The sequence below is a fragment of the Lynx rufus genome, unplaced genomic scaffold (genome assembly GCF_022079265.1).
Source record: "Lynx rufus isolate CCGP_SWC_20201006 ecotype Redwood Valley unplaced genomic scaffold, mLynRuf1.p SCAF_14, whole genome shotgun sequence".
Taxonomy (NCBI): domain Eukaryota; kingdom Metazoa; phylum Chordata; class Mammalia; order Carnivora; family Felidae; genus Lynx; species Lynx rufus.
This window is the reverse complement of record NW_025814828.1, coordinates 24,872,120-24,886,189: the sequence shown is the minus strand read 5'-3', so window position 1 is coordinate 24,886,189 and position 14,070 is coordinate 24,872,120. Positions and strand designations below refer to the sequence as shown.

The 14,070-nt window shown below is 36.0% G+C and overlaps 1 protein-coding gene across 1 annotated transcript in view; it reads right to left on the bottom strand.

Annotated features, from left to right (window-relative positions):
* Nucleotides 1-14,070, bottom strand: part of IL1RAPL1 (interleukin 1 receptor accessory protein like 1) — a 666,390-nt gene that overhangs the window by 542,184 nt on the left and 110,136 nt on the right. Inside the window, exons 5-6 of the mRNA XM_047075771.1 lie at nt 4,662-4,848; nt 2,050-2,203 (exon numbers count right to left, since the gene is read on the bottom strand). Coding sequence (XP_046931727.1) covers nt 2,050-2,203; nt 4,662-4,848 — 341 coding nt within the window. The remainder of the gene's footprint in view (nt 1-2,049; nt 2,204-4,661; nt 4,849-14,070) is intronic.

Sequence of the window (14,070 nt, the reverse complement as noted above, 5' to 3'; positions counted from 1 at the left end):
AGGTCATGCAACTCCCCCATTCATCCAAAACTTCATATATAAGCAAACTTGGCTTTATATTTTTTTACCCAAATCAATGTCACAGGTAAGGCCACTTAAATTAGAAGTATTCAGGATTATGAGTTGAATGAAAACTTCCGTTAAAACTTTTATCTACTTCCTCTTGGATAATACAGAATAACTACTCACTCTTTTCAAGTAAAGACAAGATATTTTTGGAGAAATAGAGTTAGGAAAATATAGTAGCCCTGAGTAGCATTTAGGAGAAAATGATTCTATTACTCGTTATACAAAATAGCCTCATTTAAGTGATTGCACCATTTGGGACCCAGTCTCCAGTCCCTGAGATTTTTTTTTTAATCACCTCTTTCTAAATAGTGGTTTGGAGTCCTAATGTTTCTAGAAAGGGAAGAGATGTGTTTACCAAGGATGAGTTCTATAATCCAAAGAATAAAGACTAGAAGTATATTTGACATTCTTTAGGGAATAGATGTTTTTTCATTATATTTTCAAATTCCTTGTCTCTATACCTACTCTTGGAAAATCTACTTCAGTATAGATTGAAAGCAAAAAATAAATAAAACCTCAATATCTATTGTAAAGAAAACCCAAGTATAAACAGTTACGTTTTCACTCTTCCATTAAACAGACAGGAAGATAAACTGTTAATTGTAATTTTCTCTACAAAGACCTATTAAACACAGCAAAACTGAAAACCAAACTAGTTATAGATTATACCCATGCATACCATTCATACATAATACAAGAGTGAATGTGTGTTTACTATTTAAATATATCATATATTGCAAGTGTCAGTTATTTACTAGGTCTAATGTTTACCAAAGGCATTACTAAAGAGCACCTGATTTATTTAAGTAAAATTTTATTTAGATAAGAATAATTAATATTCATCAAATGAATTTTATAAATTGAATTATAGTTTTTAAGTCAAAATATATGATAATCTCAAGATACGAAAGAAAAGGCAATGATTATAAGATGAAGGTCACTACCACTAAGCTCTCTTCATATATGAAAACTATACTAAGTGAATCAATGAACACATGAAAATCTCTTAAAAGTATATAATATCCCTTGTACACTTATTTCTATATGTTTCATAAATATGATTGTACAAAAAGTTACCAAGAAGAACCTTTCTAAACAAGATGAGAATAATTTCTTTAACTCCTAATATTGCTCTTGTTTTCCCCTGTTTTTTCTCTTGGGACCACTCTTAGAGAAGTAAACTATCAAGTAAAAAAAAGGCATGAAGATAATATATTACATGACATAAAATGACCAAAACGCACATTTGGATATAATTCTATATTATGCAAACTGATTTCACATACCTTACCTCATTAGATCCTTGCAAAAATCCTATGAAATAAACAAGGCAAGTTTTATAATTGCCATTTGGTACATGAAGAAACTGATACGGTGAAGGTTGTGGTGATTCCAATATGGTCATGAGACCAGGGAGCTGCAGACTTATGATTACAGAGTTCTAAATCTTGTGCTCATGTCCTTCTGTCTTAGCAACCAGAGAGAGGAATGACACCAATTGCTGCATCTCATATAATTATTCAATTATTACACCTGAAATTGTTATTTTCAAGTTCATGAGAACACATACATCAGATTTATAGAGCGATAAGTGAAGAAAATAGTAAATTTTCTGATTTGGAGCAAGACAGGAAGACAGAGATAGATTTCATATATTCTATTTTAACACTTGGGAAAATGTTTCCAAAAAATGATACCATTACAAAATATAAGCATAATTTTCTGAAATTGTAAACTCATTATTTCAAGTACTTTCAAAAGCTAAAATTTCTATAATTCCCTAAGCATATTTTCTTTAACCTTTCAAATGCATTTCAGCACAAGATGATTTAAAACCAAGCAGGAATAAATGTCACCTACAGGAGTCCACTTAGCATTTGGTTAAGTACTTCTTTCAGTGCACAGATTTGAAAAAACCAATAAGTAGCATAAAAACTCGACTTCATCACTTGCACATGAAATACTGAAGACTGTGATTACCTGTAACAGTTAATTCAGTAGTTCTTCTCACAACAAAGCCTCCATATTTTAATTCACAGGTGTAATTTCCAATGTCATCTTCCCTGACTTCTCTTATAAGCAGTGTATCTCTTTTGAACACAATACTTGGCCTCCATGTTTTTGTCCTGCATTCCTGCATGGAAAACACAAAATTTCTGTAGTAAGTAAAATAACTGAAAAATAGAGAAAAGATTTCTAAATAGCTAAACCAAAAGCTTCTAATATTATATTTTAAAGGGCTGAAAAGTTTGTAATTAATTCTAAGAATTTTCATACCTTCTCCACATCTCTGGGAACTCAGGTACCTCAATTTGAAAGCTGTTTTTTTTTCTTTTTTTTTTTTCTTTTAGCAAGAGTCACTTTATTACCTTCAAAGATTAGTGTCTCTAAATCAGGTATACATTGATTTAGAAGATATAAGAAAAAAGACACTCAATTAAGATAACTACTAACATCATTTTTGGAAGTAAATACTCTTTATTTGCTAACTATGTAATTAACCATCTTGATACTAATAACATAAAATAGAAAATATACTATTTTAGTGTGAAGTAGAAAAATTAATTCTGTAGAGGAAAATGCTTCTATTTCAATCTTTTAAATCTTTTAATACAACATTTAGAAATAATTCAGTCTCTTCATAACATGTACATTCTATAATCCGTGAAAGAAATGGCCAACATTCATATACAAGGTCTTTACAGTACTATAAATATCTATTTTCATTGTTGGTGGGTCTACCAAATTATGGTCTCTAAATTAAGCTTAGGATTATAATGATGTTGGCTCAGGAGCTTTCTCTTTTTGCCAGAAATCCATTTCCACTAGCCAGATTCAAAATCAAGGCAATGAGGATAAAAGTAGCTTTAAGCCCTTGGACACTGTTCACAGGTAGTATTATTTCTGAAAAAAAATTATTGCCACATCAAGTTTTTGCAGGCTATCATTTTGATTATGTGGATCAGTGCCTTTGTATAAATGGGAGAGAACCGTCCAGTTATTTCAGACCAAAATATACATCTTATATACTCATATTAGTTGCATAAACTGTCATAATTGCAGAAGCTATATACATCGAATACATGGAATATATGTTGCCTTGAGTATGAGAAAATAATCTGGATTACTGCAAGACTTTTAAGTTTCATGTATAATGCATCTCCTCCCATCACTCCACTAGTGACAGTCTTTATAGCTTAAGGTCACAGTAATTGGGGTGTTGGTGGAAACATGACTAAAGGACGAATGTGAGGCCAGCCATTTTAAATACTGAGTGTGTGTGTGTGTGTGTGTGTGTGTGTGTGTGTACATGTATAGAAGGTGAATATACACATATGACTACTAGACAAACATTTGTTCTCAGAGACTTTGGGTCAAACTTCCCTAATAGTCTCCCCTTTGAAGTAATCATTAGGGCTTGCTAAGGATCTGCTTGTGGAAAGCAGGCATGCCACTGAGAATCAGGGTATGAAATACTTACACAAAGAAAAACAAAAGGGAAAAAATAAACCTCATCTGCACAGCAACAGAAATCAGTGGGGCTAATATTTGAGGGCTGTTTGACATTGTCTTGGATAGAAATTCAAAAGAAATATACAAAAATATTTCAACAGTTCAAATGTTCTGAATCCTCCATTACTTGCTATCAAGAATGAAAATTAAGTCTTACTCAGAGAAGGTCATTGCTAATTATGGCAAATCCTTTACAACTTATTAAATATTTGTTTCTTGTTAATTTCTCATAAGTTCTGAATTCATGACATACTGATATTGGTGGGTGTAGTTACTAAGAGGTCATGCTTCCTAAATTCCTACTTATAGGGAATTATACAAAGTAAAATTTAAACTAGTACTCTTTAAATCATAGACACAATATCCCAGACAAATGGTCATAGCACCTATATTATATTTCTTGAAGACACTCAGTAACAAAAATTTCTTGTATGGTAGAAATAAGTTGAAGAGTACATCCAAATCTTAAAACTGAGAGAAAGTCAATTATGTGATAGGAAGGACAGGGGTTGGATTATTCTCCTTTAGTATGAAGTTTCTTTTGGTTTTTGAAAAGAAGTTTATCTAGTGCTATTTTTATAATGCCATGAATTTTCATCAGATTTTAGAAAATGTATGTGTTTTTATATGAGAAGGAATTGAACATGCACAAAGGTACTTCCATTAAACAGAAGAGTTCAATAAAGCTAGAATACCATTTTTTCATAGAAGTAAATCAATCCTTTCCTTGCTTGGGGACATTAGGACTGTTTATGTGAAGAGCTCTGAAATGAATGCTTAACGTATTTTAGTTCCTGAAATTATCAACACAGATTATAATCGACTTGAAAGAATTGTGTAAGCTAGATGTGAACATTAACACAACAGCTTATTGCAATGGATTACCAATATAAATATTGAAAGCCATTTATCAAAGCTATTGGTTTGAAAACTTATAACGAGCAGCACAATTTGGTGTACTATTTTAGGAGCACAGAGCTGAACGTCATCATATCCATTTAATTTTTTTATCCAACTTGTCCAAGAATAAGATACACATTCATCTATTTACAAGTAACAAAATCATTCACAGCACATACCTTATACCATAGGATTTCAGGTTCTCTGGTTGGTAGTAAAAAATCTTCTATGTCACGGCATGAAATTTCCTTGCTTTTGCTAAGTTCAGCTTTATCAAAGTATTTCATCTTGGAATTGTAGCAGAGTCCAGTGTCATTTTCGCCCACTGTCAGTGAGATGGATACCTTCATACAGTAAGTGGAGTTTCTGTAATGAAGCAAAATAAATAAGGTGGTCTGGTGTGAACAAAAAGTGCTGCCAGAATGTGTTTACTTCACTAAAAGAGAAAGAGAAACAGAGACAGAGAGAGAGGAGGAGAGGAAGAGGGAAAAAGAAAAGCAAACATTCCCTTGATTAGTTAAGGTTATGGTATTATGGCTTATTTCACAGAACTTTCTCTTATCACACAGCTAAACAAAGCTTGGTTTGGTGAAAACATTCGTACATTTTTCATTTGTTAGAAAAAAAAAGTTTTGTATTATATACAAGTGTGGTTTGAAACCTGTTCACTAGGGATTTTTGTATCTAAAAAAAATGAATGAAATAAAGGAAGATTTAGGTCAGAAAAGAAGTCAACCTTGCGTTTATGCTAAACGTGGCAAACTCAACAGAGTAGAAAAATATAACTGGTCTATTGGGCATAATGGAATGAGAAGAAAAAGGCTGCTCAATTCTTGTAGTATGGGTTGTCTTGGTAAGTGGAGACATTATCAGTGAATATGGGAAGAAAAGTCTTGGGTAAAAATACTGCACACTCACTATCTTTATAGACTCAAATCCATTTGGGTTGGGACCTGGAGTCCAGGTTGTCAGACAAGATAAACATCCTAATGCACTATGTAAGGATGGACCCCATCCTGATAGGTTCTACATAATCAGCTCATTAAATCAGTGCCTCATTTTACAACTTGTTGGTTCCTAAATCAAGTTTCTAACTTGAAATACATGAGAAGAGAAATCATGTTCAGAGATCTCCTTGAAAGAGTTGGGCCAAAGGAAGTTTTCCTGTAAAGTGCACTATTTGGGTTTGCCATTTAAGTCTCTGCACATTCAATGAACACTGCTATGGGTCAGGCAGAGTCATGTAGGCAGTGAGAAAAAAGAGAAGCATAAAACATCAAATTCAAGGTTTTATAGAGAACTTCTTAGGTGGTAAGTGCCCAACAGCTCATTTGTATACTTGGTTATCAAAGTTCTGGATTTGAGTTTTACTGCTTACTATTTCCGCAATGTTGGGCAACTCATTTAACCTCTCAGAACCTTAGGTGGGGGTGGTGGGACAACACGTGTCTGAGTTTGGCCTGTCACCGGTGCTCAGTAACGTTGGCTCTTCTCACTCTGCACTGGTGCACACAGATCACAGTCCCCTAGTTCTCCTCCTTATTCAGCCAAGATATTTGCCATTTAAACAGCCACATGATTCAAATTTTTGTTTTTTGTTGTTTTTTTTTTTTAATGCCAATATGACAAGACGAGAATAGCCAGAAAATAGGTAGGTTGGTTGTGGTACAATAAAAATATATATTTGGTCTTAGTTCATGGCACAGATTTCCTGAAACTCCTAGAACCATCAGAGTGATAGGAGTGGAGCATCTTTGAGTATTCAAAGTGAGCCCCTTTTAATCACCTTTGAGTTTATGTTAATGAGATGCCTTAGGATGAAGCCCTTAGAAAGCCTCAGAATGGGGCTGGTTACCAGAAAGACCAAGTGTTCAGAGGATTGGAATGTTTAACTCCAGCCATGGACCCTAAGGCAAGCGGGCAGGAGCTTCAGGTGAAGCTCTATAAAAACTCTAGAACAACAATTGGGGTGCCTGGGTGGCGCAGTCGGTTAAGCGTCCGCCTTCAGCCAGGTCACGATCTCGCGGTCCGTGAGTTTGAGCCCTGTGTCAGGCTCTGGGCTGATGGCTCAGAGCCTGGAGCCTGTTTCCGATTCTGTGTCTCCCTCTCTCTCTGCCCCTCCCCCGTTCATGATCTGTCTCTCTCTGTCCCAAAAATAAATAAACGTTGAAAAAAAAATTTAAAAACTCTAGAACAACAAAGGTTGATGAGTTTGGGTGGATGAACCGTGGAGGTTCTGGGGGGGGGGGGGCATGCCTGGAGATGGCATGGAAGTCCTGTGCCGCTTCCTCCACACTGTGCCCTACATGTCTCTTCCATCTGACTGTTCATTTCTACCCTTTGAGATACCCTTTGTAATAAATTGACAATAGTACGTCAACTGCTTCCTGAGTTTGTGAGCCATTCTAGCAAATGACTGAGTCCAAGGAGGGGGTTGTGAGAATCTGATTCGTAGCCAGTCTGTCAGAAGCACAGGTGACAGCCTGGACTTGCACTGCTGTCTGAGTTGTGAGGCAGGAGGCAGTCTGGTGGGACTGAGTCCTCAACCTGTGGGGTGTGATGTTATCTCCAATAGATAGTGTCAGAACAGATTTGAACTGTAGCATAAACAGCTGGTGTTGCAAATCCCTTGGTGTGGAAACCCCCCCCCCCCACGTACCTGGTGTCAGAAGTACTGAGAATAGAGCAGAAAAATAGAGTTTTCCTTTACAGTTATTTATTTCGCTTTATATTGGGTAACAAAGAAAAGTGCCACAAAATTATTACGCAGAATGATTAAATATTGATGTCTCTACTTCGTATAATAGCCTAGAAGCACATCTAAAATACTTCACAGGTAAAACCTTTAACCTTTAAACAAAGTCAGTCAGTAAAATGGTCCTGGAAGAATGTGTTCAGAGATTTTGTTAGAATGATAAAACATAGTATAGTCCCTGCTCTCAGGCCCTTGTAATCCAGAAGTGATACACAAGTAAACAGCTGAAATTCAATGTGATAAGCACTACAGAAAGATAGTGTGCACCACCACAACAGCGTCAAAGAAAGAATCAAGACTTCTTAAGTTGTGATACCTGGTTGTCTTAAAGAATGAGAAAGAATTCGGCAAGTTTAACAAAGGCTAATCCAGGGAACAGTACGCACAAAGGCTTGAAGACATGCAACAACTTGATGTGTTAGAGGAATTGCAAATAATTTGGTGTGGCTGGACTCCAGAGTAGTTATAAAGGAACAGCAGGCACTGAGACCAGAGAGGTGTGCAGAAGCCAGAAGGAGAGTCACGTAAGCCACAGCAGAATGTGGACTTTATGCTGGGAAATGAAGACAATGGGATTTTGGAGAGATTTTTCTGATGGCAGTGAGAAAAATGGATTGGAGAGAACAGAGGACTAGGTGCAGTGAGAAAATTAGAAAGCAACATCATTCATTCAGGAGAAACGTGGCCGCTCCAAAGGCAATGACCACTGAGACAGGAAGGAGGAATCATGCTCAAATTATATTAAAGATACCGAATCACTACAACAGTGAAGGAGCAAAGGAAAGAGAGAGTTATCCAAGATGATGAAGAACTTTTCTCAGATGAGTATATGAAAAGTAGAGTCAATCTTTCGGCATGGAAAATACTGAAGGGAAAAAAAAAAAACAGCTTTGAGAGAAAAGAAAGTGTGCTAAATTTTAGCTTGAGCTTCACACCCAAGTGGAAAAAATATCCTCTTTGGGTTTGCCAGAAATATTGCTCATGCATTATTTATTAATTTTACTCCAGCACAGACTAGAACATGCTCTTTATAGGCTCATTTTAAGGTAATATTTTCAGAAAAAATAATTATCCAAGGTAAGCAATTAACTATCCTAGGACATATCCCAACGTGCAGTAAGAAAATACCCACGTTTTAGAATAATACTGATATTTGTACACATTAGAATTCTTAAAGAACAGACTTTTCTAAGAAGCAAATCAGTGAATTCTAAATTTGAATGAACATTCCACATGAATGTTTTAAATTCATGAGTCTTAGGTTTTCTTTCTCCTCAAACTACTAATTACTATTGTTTGTTTGTTTTTCTACACCTTCTTTTATCAAATGCCAGACATTTTTTTATACAAACAGGGCTGAGTCAAGAGCAAGATCTCAAAAGCCCAGCTGTAAAAGATTCAGATTCCAGCTTGATCGCTCAGTACTTTTGACAAGGAGAGAAAGTTACTTGACTCCTGAGGCTGCCATCTTCTCCTCATTTGTATAAAGGGAACGTAATACTAAAAACCTTGGAGGTTGTTTTGGGAATCAAACATGCTAAAACACAGAAAGAGCTTAGGGCAGGGCCAGTCTTCCAGAGAGCACTGAGTAAGTTAGATACTATCGGTACTACATCCCTTGTCCCTATTTCCTTTAGATTTCCACTTCCCAGTACAGCCACCAAGTGTTTTTAGAAGGCAGGTTAGACAGACAACATGACCATGATGATGCCTTCAGTTCTTCAGTGCTTAATTATTGTCAAGCATAAGAATCCAGAAAGGTCCTTCTATTTTTCATCTGGGATATGTGAGCGGGCTGGAGAAGAAGGAGTAAACCTGATGAAAAATACAGACTTCCCACCCCACCATCCCCTTCTCCTTTCTATAGACGCAACTGACCACCAATTTTCAGAAAGCAGCACCAGATGAGTACACTTAGGTGTTCTTATTTTCCTGACTTTTATTCCCCAGCTCTGGGAGGTGACTGCTGATTTACAACTGTCTGGTAATGTCTGGAGTTCCAGACTCCCCAGGATAGCACTATTTTCAAATTACTTTCAATGTTTTAATACTTGTTTACTGTTTCTGTTCATCAGGAGGTGATTTAAAAGGCTAAAAATAAAGCAGCATCCAATGAACACGATACTCCTATTTACCGAGAAGAGCTAACAGGAAGCAAGCAACTTGTGACACATTAATAAACATATGATCCCTGTGAGGGGAATTACACACTCTCAAAGTAAACAGTACCATCCGCCATCATCAAATTTGCAGCATGACTGCTATGGCACCCTGGCTCTGTGCATCAGGGAAATACCATGCGATGGGGTAAATGGGGTAAGGCAAAGGCTCCTACAGGACTTCCGGTGAAAATCAAAAGCACATATTTACTCGGCTTCTATTGTTTAGAATGGATGGGCTGTCATGTAGGCAAAAAGCTAAATCATGACTACTAGTTTCCATGTTTATAAAGTGGCTAGAGAGACAGGATATACATGTATGTGGAGAAAACACTTGTTCTTTACTGATATTCAATACTCAGTTGACTCTGGAAGTCAGTACAGTGCATTCAAGTTCTCCAAGGGTTTCTGAGCAGTGTGCTACCTTGAAAGAGACAAAGATTCAATAATATTATTGTGGATTAAAAAAAAAAAGCTAGCTCTACTCTACTTCAATGATAAAAAATACAATATTAATTTCAAAAAAGACCTAGTTTTCTCTGGCAAAGGTGACCTGAAGTACAGACCAAGTACACAGTATGTATTGTACAAATAGTTCACACAGATTTCCTTCATTTACCCAGCTGAGGTTACAGCAAAGTAACCCAATGCCTAAAGAAGTCAATGATTTACCCAAGTTCTACTATCGATTTAGTGGCAAAAAAAATAGGATTAGAACTCACATCTCGTAACTTCTAATTCTATATACCGGAGATTATTAGTGCTGGATATATATATATATATATATATACATGTGTGTATATATGTATATGTGTATATATATACACACATGTATATATGTATACGTGTATATGCATATATGTACATATACATATATATACATGCATGTGTGTATATACATATATATACATGTGTATATACATATATATACATATATATATACATATATATGTATATATATACATATATACACATATATATTCAACATTGTTTAAAACAAAATAAAGTTACCCACTCTTAGCCCCTGGTTTTTATATTATTTTGTACCCCCAAATAGATGTCTTCTGGAGAAAGGGAAAATGTGATCTAAGTTGGATTTCTTTGAAAATTTGGGTCTTAAATCCCTCAAGTTTAATAAGGACTAAAAGGGAGCAAGCGACAGGTCTTAAAGAAATATTATAGTGTTTTTCAGGTCCTTCTACTATGTACTTTTTACATATTTACATACTTGTCAACGAGTTGGCTTCTGAAAGGACTGCCTTAGAGTCCTGTCTTACAAGGGAGTGAAAAAACCATCTAACCTTAAACCAATACAAAGACTAAGAACTAACAAATATATTAAAACATAATTAAGAAGCAAATGTATGACACAAATATAAAATGAAAATAACTTCTGTAAGGGCAGACTTTGGAAGCCAGTACAGTGCATTCAAGTTCTCCAAGGGTTTCTGAGCAATGTGCTACCTTGAAAGAGACAAAGATTCTGAATTGCCATGCATAGGAGCTATCACAGATTTAAAAAATTCATCTTTTAACGGATGCAACACTACACAACTATAGATCAAGGTGTGGCAATGTGGGTAGTCCAGACAGGAGGTAAGAAAGAAAACTGTGTGTGAAAAGGAAAATTTTGTATATTACCTGATTAGCTGATAGAGTATAATAAAAACCACACGACACCACACGTTAAGGGTAGCACAGTTGGAATTATTCTGTAAGCACACCTCCTATGCATGATCATGTGTAGTGTTGAATGTCTCCTACTCTAACAGAATTACCAGTAACATGATAGTTAAATAGATCCTCTAACAGACTCACTAACTACTTGATCTGTCTGTTATGTTAATTCTCAGGTCTCTAGGGAAAATCATAACATTTCCATAGTATTTGGAAATGTTTTCCCACATAACGAAGGGCTGAGAAAGACAGACAGGAATTTGAACAATGGTTTTAAAGGATTAAGTTGTTCTCTGCTTCTCTGTTTCTTACGGTCTACTCTAACATTTACTGGTCATTTCTTAAGTCGTAATCTTCTGCATATAATTGTTTTGTACAAATAAAAGCACAAAGTATTTTTAAAGTGTCAAAAATATTTGCCCATGGAAAGACATCTCTGAATCAGTTACTGCAGACCTGAAATTTGACCATAGTGTCTAATCATTAGTTGTGAAACTAACATGTGAGGAATCAAAAATGTAAGGGTTGGATTGTGGAGGGAACATTTTACAGTTTGTTAAGGCTTAAATATGCTCTGACAGTTTATTTCTAATCTTAAAGCCTTCCAATTTTTTCCTATATTTTAATGTTTTCTCAGTCTTTACCATGATGCCTGAAGCAAAGCATGTGGCCCCTCTGTTACATCTCATCTTTCTTACACATACTATGCTTATGGCTACTGGCACAAAATGTGAGATTTGTTTGGATTAGGTTTTCTTTTGAGAAGAGCTCTGGAGGACCTATTGATTTAACTGTGCTTGAAATCAGCCCTTCTGACAAGATTACAGAGAGACCATTGAGCAAATGATAAGACTAAAAATGCCAGTTTACTGCCTTTTGATTTGAAGTTCTGTTTTCTAAAAATTTAACTGGTACACTGAACTTCATCTACAGTCTTATGTTAACTATAAATTCAAAATAATTATCTCTGTCTTTTTTGGTGAAAAGTAATTAACAGAATTTTGCCATTTCTGTTTTCCTAGCCTAAGATTCTTGAAAGACTAGAGTTGAAAAGTCCTCGGTATATGGAATTCTAGTCCAATATTTCTCTGCCTGAGCTACCCTTGGGTGTGAGGACTTTTGAACTTCACAATTAGATTCCAAGGTCTCCTTCCTGACCTCTGCTTGAGGAAGAAGAGGGACACAGCAAAGCAAAAATAAATACGTGTCCCTGAAAGGAAAATGAGGCCCAGAACGTGGGTTCGAGGTCACATAAATTACAAATAATTTTCTCAAGAAAGCTTATCCATCTTATCCTTTTGTTTATTTTCCCCATAACAATCTCAACTTTTTAAAATTTGATTTAAATCCACCTTAGTTAACATATAGTGTAATAATGATTTCAGGAGGAGAATTGAGTGATTCATCACTTACATACAACACCTAGTGCTCATCCCAGCAAGTGCCCTCCTTAATGCCCATCATCCATTGTGCCTATCCTCCCACCCAACACCCCTCCAGCAATCCTCAGTTTGTTCTCTGTATTTAAGAGCCTCTTACGGTTTGGCTCTCTCTCTGTTTTTATCTTATTTTTCCTTCGCTTCCCCTATGTTCATCTGCTTTGTTTCTTACATTCACATATGAGTGAAATCATAAGATATTTATCTTTCTCTGGCTAACTTCTTTCACTTAGCATAATACAATCTCGATTTGTAATCATTTATTTCCAGTTATTTTGCTGCCTCCTCTGTTAACAGGCATTCTTCTTACAGTATATAAAATGAAGGAGTTAGCTCTATGCTGTTTGAATTATTAGAAGCATATTTTTTTAACTGAGGTAAAAGGAATAGAACATGGAATTAACCATTAACCATTTGAAAGTGTACAATTAAGTGTCATTCAGTACATTCATCGTGCTGTGCAACCATCATCTCTACCTAGTTCTAAGACATTTTCATCATCCCCAAAAGAAACCCATAACTATTACCAAGTACTCCCTATTCCCCCATTCCCAAAGCCCCCAGCAACCATCAATCTGCTTTCTGTCTTCATGGATTTGCTTATTAGGAATATTTCATATAAATGGAATCATATAATGTGTGGATTTTTGCTGCCTGGCTTCTTTCACTCAGCATAAAGTATTCAAGGTTCACCCACGCTGTAGTATGCATCTACCTGTACGCCATTCCATTTTTTGGCTAAGAGCCGACCGTACAGATATACCAATGTAGTTCATTTGTACACGAGCAGATGGACATCTGAATTTGTTTCCACATTTTGGCTATGGAGAGTAATGCTCCTATGAATGTGCATGTACAAGTATTTGTTTGAGTCTGTTTTTTTAATACTTTTGGGACTATACCTTGGGGTAGACATGTTGGGTCATGTGGTTATTCTACATCTCAGTTTTGGACAAATCAAGCACTTCTTTTTTTTAAGCTCTTCTACCCCTTCTGAATACGAGTTTCTGCTGCCAAATGGAGACAAAAGCATTAGAGAAACATGGTCACTGACTATTGTGGCTCAAAACTTAAAAGGCCCAATGACTTTTTTATGTGCCTAGCACTGTGCCAGGCACTGGGGAGGCGTTGTCAGTAAATATTTGTGAAATGAATGAATAAACTCTTGGCCAAGGGCTATCAAGTTCTGATTACATTTCTTCTTTGATTCATCTCTTTAAACAACTCTCATGTATACCCCACCAAACTAGTTTTTACGCCCTTTTGTTTTATACTTCTTTGAAATGGCATGCACTTCTGGATAGAGGATGGGGCAAGAAAACGTGTCTTCTAGGCCAGGCAGAAACTTGTAAAGATTTCCTGGTACTGAATAGCTATCTGCCATCACCTGGTTATCTCATTCTCTGACCCTGTATGCAACAGACTAGTTGGCCTTCTCGATTAGAAAGATAAGAAAAAGGGAGAATCAAAGTGTGAGCCATGCTTGGGTCAGTTATAAACCACTTTTGTTTTTCTCCCCAAGGATCACATAGGCAGCTTTTAATACAGTGAGTCTAGC